The sequence below is a fragment of the Nerophis lumbriciformis genome, linkage group LG25 (genome assembly GCF_033978685.3).
Source record: "Nerophis lumbriciformis linkage group LG25, RoL_Nlum_v2.1, whole genome shotgun sequence".
Classification (NCBI taxonomy): domain Eukaryota; kingdom Metazoa; phylum Chordata; class Actinopteri; order Syngnathiformes; family Syngnathidae; genus Nerophis; species Nerophis lumbriciformis.
Genome location: NC_084572.2, coordinates 35,476,803 through 35,501,959, shown reverse-complemented (window position 1 = coordinate 35,501,959; position 25,157 = coordinate 35,476,803). Strand labels below are relative to the sequence as shown.

At 39.0% G+C, this 25,157-nt stretch overlaps 1 protein-coding gene across 2 annotated transcripts in view; it reads right to left on the bottom strand.

Moving 5' to 3' along the window:
• lcor (ligand dependent nuclear receptor corepressor) overlaps positions 1-25,157 on the bottom strand; it is a 175,070-nt gene that overhangs the window by 37,583 nt on the left and 112,330 nt on the right. For both annotated transcript variants that reach the window (XM_061984296.1, XM_061984297.1), the window contains exon 2: positions 8,136-8,201. In XM_061984296.1, coding sequence (XP_061840280.1) covers positions 8,136-8,201 — 66 coding nt within the window. The remainder of the gene's footprint in view (positions 1-8,135; positions 8,202-25,157) is intronic.

Sequence of the window (25,157 nt, the reverse complement as noted above, 5' to 3'; positions counted from 1 at the left end):
CACCGTCCGCTATCGACCGACACACCGTCCGATATCGACCGACACACCGTCCGCTATCGTCCCGCACACCGTCTGCTATCGACCCGCACACCGTCTGCTATCGACCCGCACACCGTCCACCATCGACCGACACACCCTCAGCTATCGAATGACACACCCTCCGCTATCGAATGACACACCGTCCGCTATCGACCGACACACCGTCCGCTCCCGACCGACACACCGTCCGCTATCGACCGACACACCGTCCGCTATCGACCGACACACCGTCCGCTATCGACCGACACACCGTCCGCTATCGACCGACACACCGTCCGTTATCGACCGACACACCGTCCGCTATCGACCCACACACCGTCCGCTATCGACCGACACACCGTCCGCTATCGACCGACACACCGTCCGCTATCGTCCCGCACACCGTCCGCTATCGACCCGCACACCGTCCGCCATCGACCGGCACACCGTCCGCCATCGACCGACACACCGTCCGCCATCGACCGACACACCCTCAGCTATCGACCGACACACCCTCCGCTATCGAATGACACACCCTCCGCTATCGACCGACACACCCTCCGCTATCGACCCACACACCCTCCGCTATCGACCCACACACCGTCCGCTATCGACCGGCACACCGTCCGCAATCGACCGGCACACCGTCCGCCATCGACCGACACACCGTCCGCCATCGACCGACACACTGTTTGCCATCGACCGACACACCCTCCGCTATCGACCCACACACCGTCCGCTATCGACCGGCACACCGTCCGCTATCGACCGGCACACCGTCCGCCATCGACCGGCACACCGTCCGCCATCGACCGGCACACCGTCCGCCATCGACCGACACACCGTCCGCCATCGACCGACACACTGTCCGCCATCGACCGACACACCCTCAGCTATTGACCGACACACCGTCCGCCATCGACCGACACACCGTCCGCTATCTCGTGACGGTTCGATACCAGTGTTCATTTTCTTGACCGACAATATTAAGGATCAACCGATTAACAGCGCTGATATTTGACATTTTGTTGTAAATCGACATCTGCGTTTACTTTATCGGTATTGGACAATTCTTTATTTATTTATTTTTGTTGTATCTATTTTATGGAGGAATGTAGTTAATCATAGAGCTGGCACCCAATGTTATTAAAAGTATTGATTTTGAATCAAGAATCAATTCGTTGAGAATTGAGAACCGATTCCTAATTGAATCGGTATGAATTGAGAATGAATTCAGAATCAAATAGGTTTGAATCAAGAATCAATTCCAAATCGAATCAGTGAGAATGGAGACTCAATTCCGAATCGAATCGGCGAGAATTGAGAATCGATTCCGAATCGAATCGGTTTGAATCGAGACGGTTCAAATCGAGGATCGATTCTGAATTCAATTGTTTTGAATCGAGGATCGATTCTGAATCAAATCGGTTCAAATTGATAATCAATTCCGAATCAAATCGTTTGAATCGAAGATCGAGTCTGCATCAATTAATCAAGAATAGATCTGAACCAAATCGGTTTGAATTGAGAAAGGATTCTGAATTGATTCGAATCGAGAATTGAATCGGTTTGAATCGAGGATCGATTCTGAATTCAATTGTTTCGACTCGAGGATCAATTCTGAATTGAATTGTTTCGAATCGAGGATCAATTCTGAATCAAATCGGTTCGAATTTATAATCGATTCTGAATCGAATCGTTTGAATCAAAGATCGATTCTGCATCAATTGATCGAGGATCGATTCTGAATCAAATTGGTTCGAATTTATAATCGATTCTGAATCGAATCGTTTGAATCGAAGATCGATTCTGCATCAATTAATCAAGAAAAGATCTGAACCAAATCGGTTTGAATTGAGAAAGGATTCTGAATTGATTCGGTATGAATCTAGAATCGAATCTGTTTGAATTGAATCGGTTCGAATCGAGTAACGATTCTGAATTCAATTGTTTCGAATCGAGGATTGATTCTGAATCAAATCGGTTCGAATTTATAATCGATTCTGAATCGAATCGTTTGAATCGAAGATCGATTCTGCATCAATTAATCAAGAAAAGATCTGAACCAAATCGGTTTGAATTGAGAAAGGATTCTGAATTGATTCAGTATAAATCTAGAATCGAATCTGTTTGAATTGAATCGGTTCGAATCGAGTAACGATTCTGAATTCAATTGTTTCGAATCGAGGATTGATTCTGAATCAAATCGGTTCAAATTTATAATCGATTCTGAATCAAATCGTTTGAATCGAAGATCGATTCTGCATCAACTGATCGAGGATCGATTCTGAATCAAATCGGTTCAAATTGATAATCAATTCTGAATCGAATCGATTGAATCGAAGATCGATTCTGCATCAATTAATCAAGAATAGATCTGAACCAAATCGGTTTGAATTGAGAAAGGATTCTGAATTGAATCGGTTTGAATCGAGAATCGATTCCAATTTGAATCGGTTTGAATCGATATTCGATTCTGAAGCAAATAAGTTTGAATCGAGAACCGATTCTGCACCGAATCAGTCGGAATTGAGAATTGATTCTGAATGGAATCGGTATAAATCAAGAATCAAGTCTGAATCGAATCAATTTGAATCAAGAATTGATTCTGAATCAAATCGGTTTAAACTGGGAATCGATTCTGAATCTTATTTTGATCGAAACGTGTGGTGCGCAAATATCACAACCCTCCTGGTTATTACTACTGACTTACTCTCTACTCATCACATTTACGTTCAATTTCATTACTAAATACTGGTATCAAATGTGTAGATATTGTATCGCAGTTGCAAAAAATAAAATTGACTTGCAGTAACCGCAATAAAAACAATAGCATTAGTGAAATACCAAAATACATGCTAAAAAAAAAGCAGCAACAAAAAAAGGCTATCATGCTAATGTTATCATGCTAAAATGCTAACTTTAACATGCGTCAAGTACCAAATTAAATTACTCTGAGGTGTACCTTAAACATGTGTTTAAAATGCTAGTATGCTAACGTTAGCATGCATTAGCTAGCAAAATATGACCTAGGGTTATACCTACAAAATTAACTGCTATAAAAAAAAACATTAGCATGCTAACAAGTATCATTTGTCAAAAAATATTTGACGCTGGGGCAAATTAGCAAAAAATGCTAATATTAGAATGCTAACGATTGTGCCTCGGGCAGTTAAAAATATATATTTTTGACTCTTTTTGTCATTTTAAAGGTAAAAACAACAAACAAAGTTGCTGTTGATTGAAGAACATGTCAGACACCAGCAGAGAGCATTCTGGGAAATAGTTTAAGAATCACTGCTTTCTGCTTTTATACTTTAGTCGAACAAATTTACTGGAATTTTAGTCAATTAAAACTAAATCGGTTTACTGGTTTAAACGACTAACATACGATTAAAACTATGCTTTTAATCATACGCGTAACAAAAGCATGCTAACAGTTAGCATTAGTCAAATACGGGTTTACTGGTTTAAATTAGGGATGTCCGATAATGGCTTTTTGCCGATATCCGATATTCCGATATTGTTCAACTCTTTAATTACCGATACCGATATCAACCGATATATACAGTCGTGGAATTAACACATTGTTATGCCTAATTTGGACAGCCGGGTATGGTGAAGGTCCTTATTAAAATAATTAATAAAATAAAATAAGATAAATAAATAAAAAATATTTTCTTGAATAAAAAAGAAAGTAAAACAATATAATAACTAGGGATGTCCAATAATGGCTTTTTGCCAATATCTGATATTGTCCAACTCATAATTACCGATACCGATATCAACCGATACCGATATATACAGTCATGGAATTAACACATTATTATGCCTAATTTGGACAACCAGGTATGGTGAAGATAAGGTCCTTATTAAAATAATTAATACAATAAAATAAGGTAAATAAATTAAAAATATTTTCTTGAATAAAAAAAGAAAGTAAAACAATATAATAACTAGGGATGTCCGATAATGGCTTTTTGCCGATATCCCGATATTGTCCAACTCTTTAATTACTGATACCGATATCAACCGATATATACAGTCGTGGAATTAACACATTATTATGCCTAATTTGGACAACCAGGTATGGTGAAGATAAGGTACTTTTAAAAATTTTTTATAAAATAAGATAAATAAATTAAAAACATTTTCTTGAATAAAAAAGAAAGTAAAACAATAAAAAAAACAGTTACATAGAAACTAGTAATTAATGAAAATTAGTAAAATTAACTGTTAAAGGTTAGTACTAGAGATGTGTGACAAGATCGGCCTGCCGATATTATCGGCCGATAAATGCGTTAAATATTACATTTTTTTAATTATTTTTTTATTAAATCAACATAAAAAACACAAGATACACTTACAATTAGTGCACCAACCCAAAAAACCTCCCTTACCCATAAAATCAATCCCGACTTTTTGACATTTAGAAAAAAATCCCAATTTTTTGACACTTAGAAAAAAATCCCGACTTTTTGACAAAATAAATCCTGACTTTTTGACACTTAGAAAAAAATCCCGACTTTTTGACAAAATAAATCCAGACTTTTTGACAGATAAAATCCCAATTTTTGACAGCAAACATCCTGACTTTTTGACACTTAGAAAAAAATCCCCATTTTTTTGACAGGAAAAATCCAGATTTTTTGACATTTATAAAAAAATCCAGATTTTTTGACACTTAGAAAAAAATCCAGATTTTTTGACAGAAAAAATCCAGACTTTTTGACAGAAAAAATCCAGACTTTTTGACAGAAAAAAATCCAGACTTTTTGACAGAAAAAATCCAGACTTTTTGACAGCAAAAGTCCAGACTTTTTGACAGAAATCCAGACTTTTTGACGAAAGAAATCCTGACTTTTTGACACTTAGAAAAAATGCCGACTTTTTGATAGAGACTTTATCGGCCGAAAAATGCTTTAAATTGTAATATCGGAAATTATCGGTATCGGTTTTTTATTATCGTTATCGTTTGTTTGTTTTTTAAATTAAATCAACATAAAAAACACAAGATACACTTACAATTAGTGCACCAACCCCAAAAACCTCCCTTACCCATAAAATCAATCCCGACTTTTTGACATTTAGAAAAAAAATCCCAATTTTTTGACACTTAGAAAAAAATCCCGACTTTTTGACAAAATAAATCCAGACTTTTTGACACTTAGAAAAAAATCCCGACTTTTTGACAAAATAAATCCAGACTTTTTGACAGAAAAAATCCCAATTTTTGACAGCAAACATCCTGACTTTTTGACACTTAGAAAAAAATCCCCATTTTTCTGACAGGAAAAATCCAAATTTTTTGACATTTATAAAAAATCCAGATTTTTTGACACTTGGGAAAAAATCCAGATTTTTTGACAGAAAAAATCCAGACTTTTTGACAGAAAAAAATCCAGACTTTTTGACAGAAAAAATCCAGACTTTTTGACAGCAAAAGTCCAGACTTTTTGACGAAAGAAATCCTGACTTTTTGACACTTGGAAAAAAATCCCGACTTTTTGACAAAATAAATCCAGACTTTTTGACAGAAAAAATCCCAATTTTTGACAGCAAACATCCTGACTTTTTGACACTTAGAAAAAAATCCCCATTTTTTTGACAGGAAAAGTCCAGATTTTTTGACATTTATAAAAAAAAATCCAGATTTTTTGACACTTAGAAAAAAATCCAGATTTTTTGACAGAAAAAATCCAGACTTTTTGACAGAAAAAATCCAGACTTTTTGACGGAAAAAAATCCAGACTTTTTGACAGAAAAAATCCAGACTTTTTGACAGCAAAAGTCCAGATTTTTTGACAGAAATCCAGACTTTTTGACGAAAGAAATCCTGACTTTTTGACACTTAGAAAAAAATCCCGACTTTTTGACAAAATAAATCCAGACTTTTTGACAAAAAAAATCCCAATTTTTGACAGCAAACATCCTGACTTTTTGACACTTAGAAAAAAATCCACATTTTTTTGACAGGAAAAATCCAGATTTTTTGACACTTATAAAAAAATCCAGATTTTTTGACACTTAGAAAAAAATCCAGATTTTTTTGACAGAAAAATCCAGACTTTTTGACAGAAAAATCCAGACTTTTTGACAGAAAAAATCCAGACTTTTTGACAGAAAAAATCCAGACTTTTTGACAGAAAAAATCCAGACTTTTTGACAGAAAAAGTCCAGACTTTTTGACAGCAAATCCAGACTTTTTGACGAAAGAAATCCTGACTTTTTGACACTTAGAAAAAATGCCGACTTTTTGATAGAGACTTTATCGGCCGAAAAATGCTTTAAATTGTAATATCGGAAATTATCGGTATCGGTTTTTTATTATCGTTATCGTTTGTTTGTTTTTTAAATTAAATCAACATAAAAAACACAAGATACACTTACAATTAGTGCACCAACCCCAAAAACCTCCCTTACCCATAAAATCAATCCCGACTTTTTGACATTTAGAAAAAAAATCCCAATTTTTTGACACTTAGAAAAAAATCCCGACTTTTTGACAAAATAAATCCAGACTTTTTGACAGAAAAAATCCCAATTTTTGACAGCAAACATCCTGACTTTTTGACACTTAGAAAAAAATCCCCATTTTTCTGACAGGAAAAATCCAAATTTTTTGACATTTATAAAAAATCCAGATTTTTTGACACTTAGGAAAAAAATCCAGATTTTTTGACGGAAAAAATCCAGACTTTTTGACAGAAAAAATCCAGACTTTTTGACAGAAAAAAATCCAGACTTTTTGACAGAAAAAATCCAGACTTTTTGACAGCAAAAGTCCAGATTTTTTGACAGAAATCCAGACTTTTTGACGAAAGAAATCCTGACTTTTTGACACTTAGAAAAAAATCCCGACTTTTTGACAAAATAAATCCAGACTTTTTGACAAAAAAAATCCCAATTTTTGACAGCAAACATCCTGACTTTTTGACACTTAGAAAAAAATCCAAATTTTTTTGACAGGAAAAATCCAGACTTTTTGACATTTATAAAAAAATCCAGATTTTTTGACACTTAGAAAAAAATCCAGATTTTTTTGACAGAAAAATTCCAGACTTTTTGACAGAAAAAATCCAGACTTTTTGACAGAAAAAATCCAGACTTTTTGACAGAAAAAATCCAGACTTTTTGACAGAAAAAATCCAGACTTTTTGACAGCAAAAGTCCAGACTTTTTGACAGAAAATCCAGACTTTTTGACGAAAGAAATCCTGACTTTTTGACACTTAAAAAAAAATGCCGACTTTTTGATAGAGACCTTATCGGCCGAAAAATTAGTGCACCAACCCAAAAAACCTCCCTTACCCATTTACACAAAGGGGTTGTTTCTTTCTGTTATTAATATTGTGGTTCCTACATTATATATCAATATATATCAATACAGTCTGCAAGGGATACAGTCCGTAAGCACACATGATTGTGCGTGCTGCTGCTCCACAGTTAATTTTACTCATTTTCATTCATTACCAGTTTCTATGTAACTGTTTTTATATTGTTTTACTTTCTTTTTTATTCAAGAATTTTTTTTTAAATTTATTTATCTTATTTTATTTTATTAATATTTAAAAAAAGGACCTTATCTTCACCATACCTGGTTGTCCAAATTAGGCATAATAATGTGTTAATTCCACGACTGTATATATCGGTTGATATCGGTATCGGTAATTAAAGAGTTGGACAATATCGGAATATCGGCAAAAAGCCTTTATCGGACATCCCCTAATAATAATAACAGTTACATAGAAACTAGCAATGAATGAAAATGAGTAAAATTAAGTGTTAAAGGTTAGTACTATTAGTGGGGGAGGGAGGTTTTTTTGGGGTTGGTGCACTAATTGTAAGTGTATCTTGTGTTTTTTTATGTTGATTTAATAAAAAAAATAAATAAAAAAAAGATACCGATAATAACATAAAACGATACTGATAATTTCTGATATTACATTTTAAAGCATTTATCGGCCGATAATATCGGCCTGCATCTAAACAAAATAAATACATTTTAGTCAAAAGGCTATCTCTACGATACCATTCTGTATCTATACATTCATATACTGTGTGTGTTTGTGTGTGTGTGTGTGTGTGTGTGTGTGTGTGTGTGTGTGTGTGCGTTACCTTGGAAAAGTGTGACGTCTTTGACTACTCCCGGCCCAAACAAGCCCTCCAGGATGCTTTCAAAGCCTGCGAACCAGACGACAATTCACGTTAGCGCCCCAAGGTCATGTGACCAGAAAAAAACACTTTTGTGTTTGTGTCTGTGCGTGGTACTTTTGTGCGTGTGTCTCAAATCTGAAGGGAAGTCATGAAAATAGATTGTTTTCCAAGTTCAGGGACGTCTTATATTTGCTCCACTGTCTGTGATGGCTGGAAAGGGTGGTGCTAAAATGGCAAAGATTCATTGGCGGTCTCCAGAATGCATAAAATACAAGTACGTGTGTATTTTTATCTGTGTGTGTGTGTGTGTTTTAAATCTAAGGTGAAGTCATGTAAATAGATTGTTTTCCAAGTTCAGGGACGTCTTATATTTGCTCCACTGTCTGTGATGGCTAGAAAAGGTGGTGCTAAAAGTCACCAGAAGGGAAAAAATACAAGAACGTGTGTGTTTGTAACTGTGTGTGTCTCTTAAATGTGAGGTGAAGTCATGTAAATAAATTGTTTTCCAAGTTCAGGGACGTCTTATATTTGCTCCACTGTCTGTGATGGCTAGAAAGGGTGGTGCTAAAAGTCCCCAGAAGGCAAGAAATACAAGAACGTGTGTGTTTGTAACTGTGTGTGTCTCTTAAATGTGAGGTGAAGTCATGTAAATAGATTGTTTTCCAAGTTCAGGGACGTCTTATATTTGCTCCACTGTCTGTGATGGCTAGAAAAGGTGGTGCTAAAAGTCACCAGAAGGAAAGAAATACAAGAACGTGTGTGTTTGTAACTGTGTGTGTCTCTTAAATGTGAGGTGAAGTCATGTAAATAGATTGTTTTCCAAGTTCTGGGACGTCTTATATTTGCTCCACTGTCTGTGATGGCTAGAAAAGGTGGTGCTAAAAGTCCCCAGAAGGCAAGAAATACAAGAACGTGTGTGTTTGTAACTGTGTGTGTCTCTTAAATGTGAGGTGAAGTCAGGTAAATAGATTATTTTCCAAGTTCTGGTACGTCTTATGTTTGCTCCTCTGTCTGTGATGGCTAGAAAAGGTGGTGCTAAAAGTCACCAGAAGGAAAGAAATACAAGAACGTGTGTGTTTGTAAGTGTGTGTGTCTTTTAAATGTGAGGTGAAGTCATGTAAATAGATTGTTTTCCAAGTTCAGGGACGTCTTATATTTGCTCCACTGTCTGTGATGGCTAGAAAGGGTGGTGCTAAAAGTCCCCAGAAGGCAAGAAATACAAGAACGTGTGTGTTTGTAACTGTGTGTGTCTCTTAAATGTGAGGTGAAGTCATGTAAATAGATTGTTTTCCAAGTTCTGGGACGTCTTATATTTGCTCCACTGTCTGTGATGGCTAGAAAAGGTGGTGCTAAAAGTCACCAGAAGGAAAGAAATACAAGAACGTGTGTGTTTGTAACTGTGTGTGTCTCTTAAATGTGAGGTGAAGTCATGTAAATAGATTGTTTTCCAAGTTCTGGGACGTCTTATATTTGCTCCACTGTCTGTGATGGCTAGAAAGGGTGGTGCTAAAATGGCAAGCATTCATTGGCGGTCTCCAGAATGTATGAAATGCAAGTAAATGTGTGTTTGTATCTGAGTGTGTGTCTTAAATGTGAGGTGAAGTCATGTAAATAGATTGTTTTCCAAGTTCAGGGACGTCTTATATTTGCTCCACTGTCTGTGATGGCTAGAAAGGGTGGTGCTAAAAGTCCCCAGAAGGCAAGAAATACAAGAACGTGTGTGTTTGTAACTGTGTGTGTCTCTTAAATGTGAGGTGAAGTCATGTAAATAGATTGTTTTCCAAGTTCTGGTACGTCTTATATTTGCTCCTCTGTCTGTGATGGCTGGAAAGGGTGGTGCTAAAATGGCAAGGATTCATTGGTGGTCTCCAGAATGTATGAAATACAAGTACGTGTGTATTTTTATCTGTGTGTGTGTGTGTGTGTGTTTTAAATCTAAGGTGAAGTCATGTAAATAGATTGTTTTCCAAGTTCAGGGACGTCTTATATTTGCTCCACTGTCTGTGATGGCTAGAAAGGGTGGTGCTAAAAGTCACCAGAAGGAAAGAAATACAAGAACGTGTGTGTTTGTAACTGTGTGTGTCTCTTAAATGTGAGGTGAAGTCATGTAAACAGATTGTTTTCCAAGTTCAGGGACGTCTTATATTTGCTCCACTGTCTGTGATGTCTAGAAAGGGTGGTGCTAAAATGGCAAGCATTCATTGGCGGTCTCCAGAATGTATGAAATACAAGTACGTGTGTGTATTTGTATCTGTGTGCATGTGTCTTAAATGTGAGGTGAAGTCATGTAAATAGATTGTTTTCCAAGTTCAGGGACGTCTTATATTTGCTCCTCTGTCTGTGATGGCTAGAAAGGGTGGTGCTAAAAGTCACCAGAAGGAAAGAAATACAAGAACGTGTGTGTGTGTAACTGTGTGTGTCTCTTAAATGTGAGGTGAAGTCATGTAAATAGATTGTTTTCCAAGTTCAGGGACGTCTTATATTTGCTTCACTGTCTGTGATGGCTAGAAAAGGTGGTGCTAAAAGTCACCAGAAGGAAAGAAATACAAGAACGTGTGTGTGTGTGTAACTGTGTGTGTCTCTTAAATGTGAGGTGAAGTCATGTAAATAGATTGTTTTCCAAGTTCAGGGACGTCTTATATTTGCTCCACTGTCTAGGATGGCTAGAAAGGGTGGTGCTAAAAGTCCCCAGAAGGCAAGAAATACAAGAACGTGTGTGTTTGTAACTGTGTGTGTCTCTTAAATGTGAGGTGAAGTCATGTAAATAGATTGTTTTCCAAGTTCTGGTACGTCTTATATTTGCTCCACTGTCTGTGATGGCTAGAAAGGGTGGTGCTAAAATGGCAAAGATTCATTGGCGGTCTCCAGAATGCATAAAATACAAGTACGTGTGTATTTTTATCTGTGTGTGTGTGTTTTAAATCTAAGGTGAAGTCATGTAAATAGATTGTTTTCCAAGTTCAGGGACGTCTTATATTTGCTCCACTGTCTAGGATGGCTAGAAAGGGTGGTGCTAAAAGTCTCCAGAAGGCAAGAAATACAAGAACGTGTGTGTTTGTAACTGTGTGTGTCTCTTAAATGTGAGGTGAAGTCATGTAAATAGATTGTTTTCCAAGTTCAGGGATGTCTTATATTTGCTCCACTGTCTGTGATGGATAGAAAGGGTGGTGCTAAAATGGCAAGAATTCATTGGCGTTCTCCAGAATGTATAAAATACAAGTACATGTGTATTTTTATCTGTGTGTGTGTGTGTGTGTGTTTTAAATCTAAGGTGAAGTCATGTAAATAGATTGTTTTCCAAGTTCAGGGACGTCTTATATTTGCTCCACTGTCTGTGATGGCTAGAAAAGGTGATGCTAAAAGTCACCAGAAGGGAAAAAATACAAGAACGTGTGTGTTTGTAACTGTGTGTGTCTCTTAAATGTGAGGTGAAGTCATGTAAATAAATTGTTTTCCAAGTTCAGGGACGTCTTATATTTGCTCCACTGTCTGTGATGGCTAGAAAGGGTGGTGCTGAAATAGCAGGCATTAATTGGTGGTCTCCAGAATGTATAAAATACAAGTACGTGTGTATTTGTATCTGTGTGCATGTGTTTTAAATCTAAGGTGAAGTCATGTAAATAGATTGTTTTCCAAGTTCAGGGACGTCTTATATTTGCTCCACTGTCTGTGATGGCTAGAAAGGGTGGTGCTAAAAGTCCCCAGAAGGCAAGAAATACAAGAACGTGTGTGTTTGTAACTGTGTGTGTCTCTTAAATGTGAGGTGAAGTCATGTAAATGGATTGTTTTCCAAGTTCTGGGACGTCTTATATTTGCTCCACTGTCTGTGATGGCTAGAAAGGGTGGTGCTAAAAGTCACCAGAAGGGAAGAAATACAAGAACGTGTGTGTTTGTAACTGTGTGTGTCTCTTAAATGTGAGGTGAAGTCAGGTAAATAGATTATTTCCCAAGTTCTGGTACGTCTTATGTTTGCTCCACTGTCTGTGATGGCTAGAAAGGGTGGTGCTAAAAGTCACCGAAGGGAAGAAATACAAGAACGTGTGTGTTTGTAACTGTGTGTGTCTCTTAAATGTGAGGTGAAGTCATGTAAATAGATTGTTTTCCAAGTTCAGGGACGTCTTATATTTGCTCCACTGTCTGTGATGGCTAGAAAGGGTGGTGCTAAAAGTCACCAGAAGGAAAGAAATACAAGAACGTGTGTGTTTGTAACTGTGTTTGTCTCTTAAATGTGAGGTGAAGTCATGTAAACAGATTGTTTTCCAAGTTCAGGGACGTCTTATATTTGCTCCACTGTCTGTGATGGCTGGAAAGGGTGGTGCTAAAATGGCAAGGATTCATTGGCGGTCTCCAGAATGTATAAAATACAAGTACGCGTGTATTTTTATCTGTGTGCATGTGTCTTGAATCTGAGGTGAAGTCATGTAAATAGATTGTTTTCCAAGTTCAGGGACGTCTTATATTTGCTCCACTGTCTGTGATGGCTAGAAAGGGTGGTGCTAAAAGTCACCAGAAGGGAAGAAATACAAGAACGTGTGTGTTTGTAACTGTGTGTGTCTCTTAAATCTGAGGTGAAGTCATGTAAATAGATTGTTTTCCAAGTTCAGGGACGTCTTATATTTGCTCCACTGTCTGTGATGGCTAGAAAGGGTGGTGCTAAAATGGCAAGCATTCATTGGCGGTCTCCAGAATGTATGAAATGCAAGTAAATGTGTGTTTGTATCTGAGTGTGTGTCTTAAATGTGAGGTGAAGTCATGTAAATAGATTGTTTTCCAAGTTCAGGGACGTCTTATATTTGCTCCACTGTCTGTGATGGCTAGAAAAGGTGGTGCTAAAAGTCACCAGAAGGGAAAAAATACAAGAACGTGTGTGTTTGTAACTGTGTGTGTCTCTTAAATGTGAGGTGAAGTCATGTAAATAAATTGTTTTCCAAGTTCAGGGACGTCTTATATTTGCTCCATTGTCTGTGATGGCTAGAAAAGGTGGTGCTAAAAGTCACCAGAAGGCAAGAAATACAAGAACGTGTGTGTGTGTAACTGTGTGTGTCTCTTAAATGTGAGGTGAAGTCATGTAAATAAATTGTTTTCCAAGTTCAGGGACGTCTTATATTTGCTCCATTGTCTGTGATGGCTAGAAAAGGTGGTGCTAAAAGTCACCAGAAGGCAAGAAATACAAGAACGTGTGTGTGTGTAACTGTGTGTGTCTCTTAAATGTGAGGTGAAGTCATGTAAATAAATTGTTTTCCAAGTTCAGGGACGTCTTATATTTGCTCCATTGTCTGTGATGGCTAGAAAAGGTGGTGCTAAAAGTCACCAGAAGGCAAGAAATACAAGAACGTGTGTGTTTGTAACTGTGTGTGTCTCTTAAATGTGAGGTGAAGTCATGTAAATAGATTGTTTTCCAAGTTCTGGTACGTCTTATATTTGCTCCACTGTCTGTGATGGCTAGAAAGGGTGGTGCTAAAAGTCACCAGAAGGGAAGAAATACAAGAACGTGTGTGTTTGTAACTGTGTGTGTCTCTTAAATGTGAGGTGAAGTCATGTAAATAGATTGTTTTCCAAGTTCAGGGACGTCTTATATTTGCTCCACTGTCTGTGATGGCTAGAAAGGGTGGTGCTAAAAGTCCCCAGAAGGCAAGAAATACAAGAACGTGTGTGTTTGTAACTGTGTGTGTCTCTTAAATGTGAGGTGAAGTCATGTAAATAGATTGTTTTCCAAGTTCTGGTACGTCTTATATTTGCTCCACTGTCTGTGATGGCTAGAAAGGGTGGTGCTAAAAGTCACCAGAAGGGAAGAAATACAAGAACGTGTGTGTTTGTAACTGTGTGTGTCTCTTAAATGTGAGGTGAAGTCATGTAAATAGATTGTTTTCCAAGTTCAGGGACGTCTTATATTTGCTCCACTGTCTGTGATGGCTAGAAAAGGTGGTGCTAAAAGTCACCAGAAGGCAAGAAATACAAGAACGTGTGTGTTTGTAACTGTGTGTGTCTCTTAAATGTGAGGTGAAGTCATGTAAATAGATTGTTTTCCAAGTTCTGGTACGTCTTATATTTGCTCCACTGTCTGTGATGGCTAGAAAGGGTGGTGCTAAAAGTCACCAGAAGGGAAGAAATACAAGAACGTGTGTGTTTGTAACTGTGTTTGTCTCTTAAATGTGAGGTGAAGTCATGTAAACAGATTGTTTTCCAAGTTCAGGGACGTCTTATATTTGCTCCACTGTCTGTGATGGCTGGAAAGGGTGGTGCTAAAATGGCAAGGATTCATTGGCGGTCTCCAGAATGTATAAAATACAAGTACGCGTGTATTTTTATCTGTGTGCATGTGTCTTGAATCTGAGGTGAAGTCATGTAAATAGATTGTTTTCCAAGTTCAGGGACGTCTTATATTTGCTCCACTGTCTGTGATGGCTAGAAAGGGTGGTGCTAAAAGTCACCAGAAGGGAAGAAATACAAGAACGTGTGTGTTTGTAACTGTGTGTGTCTCTTAAATCTGAGGTGAAGTCATGTAAATAGATTGTTTTCCAAGTTCAGGGACGTCTTATATTTGCTCCACTGTCTGTGATGGCTAGAAAGGGTGGTGCTAAAATGGCAAGCATTCATTGGCGGTCTCCAGAATGTATGAAATGCAAGTAAATGTGTGTTTGTATCTGAGTGTGTGTCTTAAATGTGAGGTGAAGTCATGTAAATAGATTGTTTTCCAAGTTCAGGGACGTCTTATATTTGCTCCACTGTCTGTGATGGCTAGAAAAGGTGGTGCTAAAAGTCACCAGAAGGGAAAAAATACAAGAACGTGTGTGTTTGTAACTGTGTGTGTCTCTTAAATGTGAGGTGAAGTCATGTAAATAAATTGTTTTCCAAGTTCAGGGACGTCTTATATTTGCTCCATTGTCTGTGATGGCTAGAAAAGGTGGTGCTAAAAGTCACCAGAAGGCAAGAAATACAAGAACGTGTGTGTTTGTAACTGTGTGTGTCTCTTAAATGTGAGGTGAAGTCATGTAAATAGATTGTTTTCCAAGTTCTGGTACGTCTTATATTTGCTCCACTGTCTGTGATGGCTAGAAAGGGTGGTGCTAAAAGTCACCAGAAGGGAAGAAATACAAGAACGTGTGTGTTTGTAACTGTGTGTGTCTCTTAAATCTGAGGTGAAGTCATGTAAATAGATTGTTTTCCAAGTTCAGGGACGTCTTATATTTGCTCCACTGTCTGTGATGGCTAGAAAGGGTGGTGCTAAAATGGCAAGCATTCATTGGCGGTCTCCAGAATGTATGAAATGCAAGTAAATGTGTGTTTGTATCTGAGTGTGTGTCTTAAATGTGAGGTGAAGTCATGTAAATAGATTGTTTTCCAAGTTCAGGGACGTCTTATATTTGCTCCACTGTCTGTGATGGCTAGAAAAGGTGGTGCTAAAAGTCACCAGAAGGGAAAAAATACAAGAACGTGTGTGTTTGTAACTGTGTGTGTCTCTTAAATGTGAGGTGAAGTCATGTAAATAAATTGTTTTCCAAGTTCAGGGACGTCTTATATTTGCTCCATTGTCTGTGATGGCTAGAAAAGGTGGTGCTAAAAGTCACCAGAAGGCAAGAAATACAAGAACGTGTGTGTTTGTAACTGTGTGTGTCTCTTAAATGTGAGGTGAAGTCATGTAAATAGATTGTTTTCCAAGTTCTGGTACGTCTTATATTTGCTCCACTGTCTGTGATGGCTAGAAAGGGTGGTGCTAAAAGTCACCAGAAGGGAAGAAATACAAGAACGTGTGTGTTTGTAACTGTGTGTGTCTCTTAAATGTGAGGTGAAGTCATGTAAATAGATTGTTTTCCAAGTTCAGGGACGTCTTATATTTGCTCCACTGTCTGTGATGGCTAGAAAGGGTGGTGCTAAAAGTCCCCAGAAGGCAAGAAATACAAGAACGTGTGTGTTTGTAACTGTGTGTGTCTCTTAAATGTGAGGTGAAGTCATGTAAATAGATTGTTTTCCAAGTTCTGGTACGTCTTATATTTGCTCCACTGTCTGTGATGGCTAGAAAGGGTGGTGCTAAAAGTCACCAGAAGGGAAGAAATACAAGAACGTGTGTGTTTGTAACTGTGTGTGTCTCTTAAATGTGAGGTGAAGTCATGTAAATAGATTGTTTTCCAAGTTCAGGGACGTCTTATATTTGCTCCACTGTCTGTGATGGCTAGAAAAGGTGGTGCTAAAAGTCACCAGAAGGCAAGAAATACAAGAACGTGTGTGTTTGTAACTGTGTGTGTCTCTTAAATGTGAGGTGAAGTCATGTAAATAGATTGTTTTCCAAGTTCTGGTACGTCTTATATTTGCTCCACTGTCTGTGATGGCTAGAAAGGGTGGTGCTAAAAGTCACCAGAAGGGAAGAAATACAAGAACGTGTGTGTTTGTAACTGTGTGTGTCTCTTAAATGTGAGGTGAAGTCATGTAAATAGATTGTTTTCCAAGTTCAGGGACGTCTTATATTTGCTCCACTGTCTGTGATGGCTAGAAAGGGTGGTGCTAAAAGTCCCCAGAAGGCAAGAAATACAAGAACGTGTGTGTTTGTAACTGTGTGTGTCTCTTAAATGTGAGGTGAAGTCATGTAAATAGATTGTTTTCCAAGTTCAGGAACGTCTTATATTTGCTCCACTGTCTGTGATGGCTAGAAAGGGTGGTGCTAAAAGTCACCAGAAGGGAAGAAATACAAGAACGTGTGTGTGTGTGTAACTGTGTGTGTCTCTTAAATGTGAGGTGAAGTCATGTAAACAGATTGTTTTCCAAGTTCAGGAACGTCTTATATTTGCTCCACTGTCTGTGATGGCTAGAAAAGGTGGTGCTAAAAGTCACCAGAAGGAAAGAAATACAAGAACGTGTGTGTTTGTAACTGTGTGTCTCTTAAATGTGAGGTGAAGTCATGTAAATAGATTGTTTTCCAAGTTCTGGGACGTCTTATATTTGCTCCACTGTCTGTGATGGCTAGAAAGGGTGGCGCTAAAAGGGGAGGCATTAATTGGTGGTCTCCAGAATTTATGAAATACAAGTACGTGTGTATTTGTATCTGTGTGCATGTGTCTTAAATGTGAGGTGAAGTCATGTAAATAGATATTTTTTCCAAGTTCTGGGATGACTTATATTTGCTCCACTGTCTGTGATGGCTAGAAAGGGTGGTGCTAAAAGGGGAGGCATTAATTGGCGGTCTCCAGAATGTATGAAATACAAGTATGTGTGTATTTTGTATGAACGTGTGTGTGTGTGTGTGTGTGTGTCTTAAGATAAAGTCAGGTAAATAAATAGTTTTCCAAGATCATTGACGTCTTATATTTGCTCCACTGTCTGTGATGGCTAGAAAGGGTGGTGCTAAAAGTCACCAGAAGGAAAGAAATAGAAGAACGTGTGTGTGTGTAACTGTGTGTGTCTCTTAAATGTGAGGTGAAGTCATGTAAATAGATTGTTTTCCAAGTTCAGGGACGTCTTATATTTGCTCCACTGTCTAGGATGGCTAGAAAGGGTGGTGCTAAAAGGGCAGGCTCTAATTGACGGTCTCCAGAATGTAAGAAATACAAGTAAATGTGTGTTTGTATCTGAGTGTGTGTCTTAAATCTGAGGTGAAGTCATGTAATTAGATTGTTTTCCAAGTTCAGGGACGTCTTATATTTGCTCCACTGTCTGTGATGGCTAGAAAGGGTGGAGCTAAAAGTCTCCAGAAGGCAAGAAATACAAGAACGTGTGTGTTTGTAACTGTGTGTGTCTCTTAAATGTGAGGTGAAGTCATGTAAATAGATTGTTTTCCAAGTTCAGGGACGTCTTATATTTGCTCCACTGTCTAGGATGGCTAGAAAGGGTGGTGCTAAAAGGGCAGGCTCTAATTGACGGTCTCCAGAATGTAAGAAATACAAGTAAATGTGTGTTTGTATCTGAGTGTGTGTCTTAAATCTGAGGTGAAGTCATGTAATTAGATTGTTTTCCAAGTTCAGGGACGTCTTATATTTGCTCCACTGTCTGTGATGGCTAGAAAGGGTGGAGCTAAAAGTCACCAGAAGGAAAGAAATACAAGAACGTGTGTGTTTGTAACTGTGTGTGTCTTAAATCTGAGGTGAAGTCATGTAAATAGATTGTTTTCCAAGTTCAGGGACGTCTTATATTTGCTCCTCTGTCTGTGATGGCTAGAAAGGGTGGTGCTAAAAGGGGAGGCATTAATTGGCGGTCTCCAGAATGTAAGAAATACAAGTACGTGTATATTTTGTATGAATGTGGGTGTGTGTGTGTCTTAAGATAAAGTCAGGTAAATAAATAGTTTTCCAAGTTCAGGGACGTCTTATATTTGCTCCACTGTCTAGGATGGCTAGAAAAGGTGGTGCTAAAAGTCTCCAGAAGGCAAGAAATACAAGAACGTGTGTGTTTGTAACTGTGTGTGTCTCTTAAATGTGAGGTGAAGTCAGGTAAATAGATTGTTTTCCAAGTTCAGGGACGTCTTATATTTGCCCCACTGTCTGTGATGGCTAGAAAGGGTGGTGCTAAAAGTCACCAGAAGGGAAGAAATACAAGAACGTGTGTGTGTGTAACTGTGTGTGTCTCTTAAATGTGAGGTGAAGTCATGTAAATAGATTGTTTTCCAAGTTCTGGGACGTCTTATATTTGCTCCACTGTCTGTGATGGCTAGAAAAGGTGGTGCTAAAAGTCACCAGAAGGAAAGAAATACAAGAACGTGTGTGTTTGTAACTGTGTGTGTCTCTTAAATGTGAGGTGAAGTCATGTAAATAGATTGTTTTCCAAGTTCTGGTACGTCTTATATTTGCTCCACTGTCTGTGATGGCTAGAAAGGGTGGTGCTAAAATGGCAAGCATTCATTGGCGGTCTCCAGAATGTAGGAAATACAAGTAAATGTGTGTTTGTATCTGTGTGTGTGTGTGTGTGTGTGTGTCTTAAATGTGAGGTGAAGTCATGTAAATAGATTGTTTTCCAAGTTCAGGGACGTCTTATATTTGCTCCACTGTCTAGGATGGCTAGAAAGGGTGGTGCTAAAAGTCTCCAGAAGGCAAGAAATACAAGAACGTGTGTGTTTGTAACTGTGTGTGTCTCTTAAATGTGAGGTGAAGTCATGTAAATAGATTGTTTTCCAAGTTCAGGGATGTCTTATATTTGCTCCACTGTCTGTGATGGATAGAAAGGGTGGTGCTAAAATGGCAAGAATTCATTGGCGTTCTCCAGAATGTATAAAATACAAGTACATGTGTATTTTTATCTGTGTGTGTGTGTGTGTGTGTTTTAAATCTAAGGTGAAGTCATGTAAATAGATTGTTTTCCAAGTTCTGGGACGTCTTATATTTGCTCCACTGTCTGTGATGGCTAGAAAAGGTGGTGCTAAAAGTCACCAGAAGGAAAGAAATACAAGAACGTGTGTGTTTGTAACTGTGTGTGTCTCTTAAATGTGAGGTGAAGTCATGTAAATAGATTGTTTTCCAAGTTCTGGGACGTCTTATATTTGCTCCACTGTCTGTGATGGCTAGAAAGAGGGTGGTGCTAAAAGTCACCAGAAGGAAAGAAATACAAGAACGTGTGTGTTTGTAACTGTGTCTCTTAAATGTGAGGTGAAGTCATGTAAATAGATTGTTTTCCAAGTTCAGGAACGTCTTATATTTGCTCCACTGTCTGTGATGGCTAGAAAGGGTGGTGCTAAAAGTCACCAGAAGGAAAGAAATACAAGAACGTGTGTGTGTGTAACTGTGTGTGTCTCTTAAATGTAAGGTGAAGTCATGTAAATAGATTGTTTTCCAAGTTCTGGGACGTCTTATATTTGCTCCACTGTCTGTGATGGCTGGAAAGGGTGGTGCTAAAATGGCAAGCATTCATTGGCGGTCTCCAGAATGTAGGAAATACAAGTACGTGTGTATTTTTATCCGTGTGTGTGTGTGTGTTTTAAATCTAAGGTGAAGTCATGTAAATAGATTGTTTTCCAAGTTCAGGGACGTCTTATATTTGCTCCACTGTCTGTGATGGCTAGAAAGGGTGGTGCTAAAAGTCACCAGAAGGAAAGAAATACAAGAACGTGTGTGTTTGTAACTGTGTGTGTCTCTTAAAAGTGAGGTGAAGTCATGTAAATAAATTGTTTTCCAAGTTCAGGGACGTCTTATATTTGCTCCACTGTCTGTGATGGCTAGAAAGGGTGGTGCTAAAAGTCACCAGAAGGAAAGAAATACAAGAACGTGTGTGTTTGTAACTGTGTGTGTCTCTTAAATGTGAGGTGAAGTCATGTAAATAGATTGTTTTCCAAGTTCAGGGACGTCTTATATTTGCTCCTCTGCCTGTGATGTCGAGAAAGGGTGGTGCTAAAAGTCCCCAGAAGGAAAGAAATACAAGAACGTGTGTGTTTGTAACTGTGTGTGTCTCTTAAATGTAAGGTGAAGTCATGTAAATAGATTGTTTTCCAAGTTCTGGGACGTCTTATATTTGCTCCACTGTCTGTGATGGCTAGAAAGGGTGGTGCTGAAATGGCAAGCATTCCTTGATGGCTAGAAAGGGTGGTGCTAAAAGTCTCCAGAATGTAAGAAATACAAGTACGTGTGTATTTGTATCTGTGCGCGTGTGTTTTAAATCTAAGGTGAAGTCATGTAAATAGATTGTTTTCCAAGTTCAGGGACGTCTTATATTTGCTCCACTGTCTGTGATGTCTAGAAAGGGTGGTGCTAAAATGGCAAGCATTCATTGGCGGTCTCCAGAATGTATGAAATACAAGTACGTGTGTGTATTTGTATCTGTGTGCATGTGTCTTAAATGTGAGGTGAAGTCATGTAAATAGATTGTTTTCCAAGTTCAGGGACGTCTTATATTTGCTCCTCTGCCTGTGATGGCTAGAAAGGGTGGTGCTAAAAGTCACCAGAAGGAAAGAAATACAAGAACGTGTGTGTTTGTAACTGTGTGTGTCTCTTAAATGTGAGGTGAAGTCATGTAAATAGATTGTTTTCCAAGTTCAGGAACGTCTTATATTTGCTCCACTGTCTGTGATGGCTAGAAAGGGTGGTGCTAAAAGTCCCCAGAAGGCAAGAAATACAAGAACGTGTGTGTTTGTAACTGTGTGTGTCTCTTAAATGTGAGGTGAAGTCAGGTAAATAGATTGTTTTCCAAGTTCAGGGACGTCTTATATTTGCTCCACTGTCTGTGATGGCTAGAAAAGGTGGTGCTAAAAGTCACCAGAAGGCAAGAAATACAAGAACGTGTGTGTTTGTAACTGTGTGTGTCTCTTAAATGTGAGGTGAAGTCATGTAAATAGATTGTTTTCCAAGTTCTGGGACGTCTTATATTTGCTCCACTGTCTTTGATGGCTAGAAAAGGTGGTGCTAAAAGTCACCAGAAGGCAAGAAATACAAGAACGTGTGTGGTTGTAACTGTGTGTGTCTCTTAAATGTAAGGTGAAGTCATGTAAATAGATTGTTTTCCAAGTTCTGGGACGTCTTATATTTGCTCCACTGTCTTTGATGGCTAGAAAAGGTGGTGCTAAAAGTCACCAGAAGGAAAGAAATACAAGAACGTGTGTGTGTGTGTAACTGTGTGTGTCTCTTAAATGTGAGGTGAAGTCATGTAAATAGATTGTTTTCCAAGTTCTGGGACGTCTTATATTTGCTCCACTGTCTGTGATGGCTAGAAAGGGTGGTGCTAAAATGGCAAGCATTCATTGGCGGTCTCCAGAATGTATGAAATGCAAGTAAATGTGTGTTTGTATCTGAGTGTGTGTCTTAAATGTGAGGTGAAGTCATGTAAATAGATTGTTTTCCAAGTTCAGGGACGTCTTATATTTGCTCCACTGTCTGTGATGGCTAGAAAGGGTGGTGCTAAAAGTCACCAGAAGGAAAGAAATACAAGAACGTGTGTGTTTGTAACTGTGTTTGTCTCTTAAATGTGAGGTGAAGTCATGTAAACAGATTGTTTTCCAAGTTCAGGGACGTCTTATATTTGCTCCACTGTCTGTGATGTCTAGAAAGGGTGGTGCTAAAATGGCAAGCATTCATTGGCGGTCTCCAGAATGTATGAAATGCAAGTAAATGTGTGTTTGTATCTGAGTGTGTGTCTTAAATGTGAGGTGAAGTCATGTAAATAGATTGTTTTCCAAGTTCAGGGACGTCTTATATTTGCTCCACTGTCTGTGATGGCTAGAAAGGGTGGTGCTAAAAGTCACCAGAAGGAAAGAAATACAAGAACGTGTGTGTTTGTAACTGTGTGTGTCTCTTAAATCTGAGGTGAAGTCATGTAAATAGATTGTTTTCCAAGTTCAGGGACGTCTTATATTTGCTCCACTGTCTGTGATGGCTAGAAAGGGTGGTGCTAAAATGGCAAGCATTCATTGGCGGTCTCCAGAATGTATGAAATGCAAGTAAATGTGTGTTTGTATCTGAGTGTGTGTCTTAAATGTGAGGTGAAGTCATGTAAATAGATTGTTTTCCAAGTTCTGGTACGTCTTATATTTGCTCCTCTGTCTGTGATGTCGAGAAAGGGTGGTGCTGAAAGTCTCCAGAAGGAAAGAAATACAAGAATGTGTGTTTGTGATTTAGAAAACAAAACACACACAGTATATACTGTATATATATATATATGTATATATATGTGTGTGTGTGTGTGTGTGTGTGTGTGTGTGTGTGTGTGTGTGTGTGTGTGTGTGTGTGTGTGTGTGGGTGTGTGTGTGTGTGTGTGTACACAAACACACACACACACACCTAATAAATGGCAACATATCAAAAACAAGGCCAGCCAGGAGCTTATTAAGTGTTAGCGCACACACACACACACACACACACACACACACACACACACACACACACACACACACACACACCCACACACACACACACACACACACACACACACACACACACACACACACACACACACACACACACACACACACACACACACACACGCGGGTCTTTTCTTCTCTCCAAAGCAAACGCGCACGTTAGCTTTAAGACGCGAGCGGGCGCCGCTCACTTTTTATTAGGCGCAAACACGGTGCGGCGGTTGTTGCCTAGCAACCGCATCCAGCCTCCACACAAGCGCGCGTGATGGTTCCCCAACCTGAGCACATTAAAACAACAAAAACAACCCCCACCCACCCCGGCCGCCGGTGAACGAGGCGTCCGAACAAAGACGTTTCGTGCGCGGTTAGCGTCAAAGAAAGAAGACGACTTCCTTGACCTGCCGCAGAAGGAGATGGAAGGAGATGGAAGGAGATGGAAGGAGATGGAAGGAGATGGAAGGGGATGGAAGGAGATGGAAGGAGATGGAAGGAGATGGAAGGAGATGGAAGGAGATGGAAGGGGATGGAAGGAGATGGAAGGAGATGGGAGGAGATGGAAGGAGATGGAAGGAGATGGAAGGAGATGGAAGGAGATGGATGGAAATGGAAGGAGATGGAAGGAGATGGAAGGAGATGGAAGGAGATGGAAGGAGATGGAAGGAGATGGAAGGAGATGGAAGGAGATGGGAGGAGATGGAAGGAGATGGAAGGAGATGGAAGGAGATGGAAGGAGATGGGAGGAGATGGGAGGAGATGGAAGGAGATGGAAGGAGATGGAAGGAGATGGAAGGAGATGGAAGGAGATGGAAGGAGATGGAAGGAGATGGAAGGGGATGGAAGGAGATGGAAGGAGATGGAAGGAGATGGAAGGCGATGGAAGGAGATGGAAGGAGATGGAAGGAGATGGGAGGAGATGGAAGGAGATGGAAGGAGATGGGAGGAGATGGAAGGAGATGGAAGGAGATGGAAGGAGATGGAAGGAGATGGAAGGAGATGGGAGGAGATGGAAGGAGATGGAAGGAGATGGAAGGAGATGGAAGGAGATGGAAGGAGATGGATGGAAATGGAAGGAGATGGAAGGAGATGGAAGGAGATGGAAGGAGATGGAAGGAGATGGGAGGAGATGGAAGGAGATGGAAGGAGATGGGAGGAGATGGAAGGAGATGGAAGGAGATGGAAGGAGATGGAAGGAGATGGAAGGAGATGGGAGGAGATGGGAGGAGATGGGAGGAGATGGAAGGAGATGGAAGGAGATGGAAGGAGATGGAAGGAGATGGAAGGAGATGGAAGAGTTGATCACTGAAATGTTGTCTTTCACAATCCAAACTTAAATCGTTGATTTTGTTTTTCAACTTTTGGAAGCTAATTAATCTCAATATAAATATGACCAGTGTGCTAGCAAACACTTATGAACACACGAACGTTTGCACCGTGGCTTTGACGTTTGCATCGTTTTAAGTTGCTTGTTATTAATGCTAATGACTGATTAGTGATTCATGATTAATGATGCTTATTTGGATGAAAACTGTGTCACGATTCGAAGTCAATTTTTATCTATTAAGCGCTTTTGATCGATTAAAAAATGTACAAACATTGGTCAATTAAATTAAAACAACAGGGGTAACACTATCAACAGGACATATATACATAAAGATATATATATATATATATATATATATATATATATATATATAAAGACAACAACCTAAGAAAAGTATTCAACAAGAACAACATTAAATTGAGCTACAGCTGCATGAACAATATACGACAAATCATCTCAAACCACAACAAAACAATTGCAAATGAGCCGTCGACCCCCAGTCAGAGCGACTCCAAAACCAACAAAGCATGTAACTGTCGAAAGAAACCTGATTGCCCTCCTCAACGGGGGGTGCTTACAAACATCAGTTGTCTACCAATCTAAGGTAATACGCAAGGACATTAACACATCCGACACATATGTAGGATTAACCGAGGGTGAATTCAAAACCAGATGGAACAATCACAAGGCTTCTTTCAGGAACAAAAACCTGCGAAATACCACAGAACTCAGCAAACACATTTGGGACCTCAAAGACAATAATGTTGAATATTCAATAACATGGCAAATTCTTGCATCCAGCACACCTTACAATAGTGGTAATAAAAGATGCAACCTATGCTTGAAAGAGAAACTGTTTATTATTTACCGTCCAGACCTGTCATCCCTCAACAAGCGC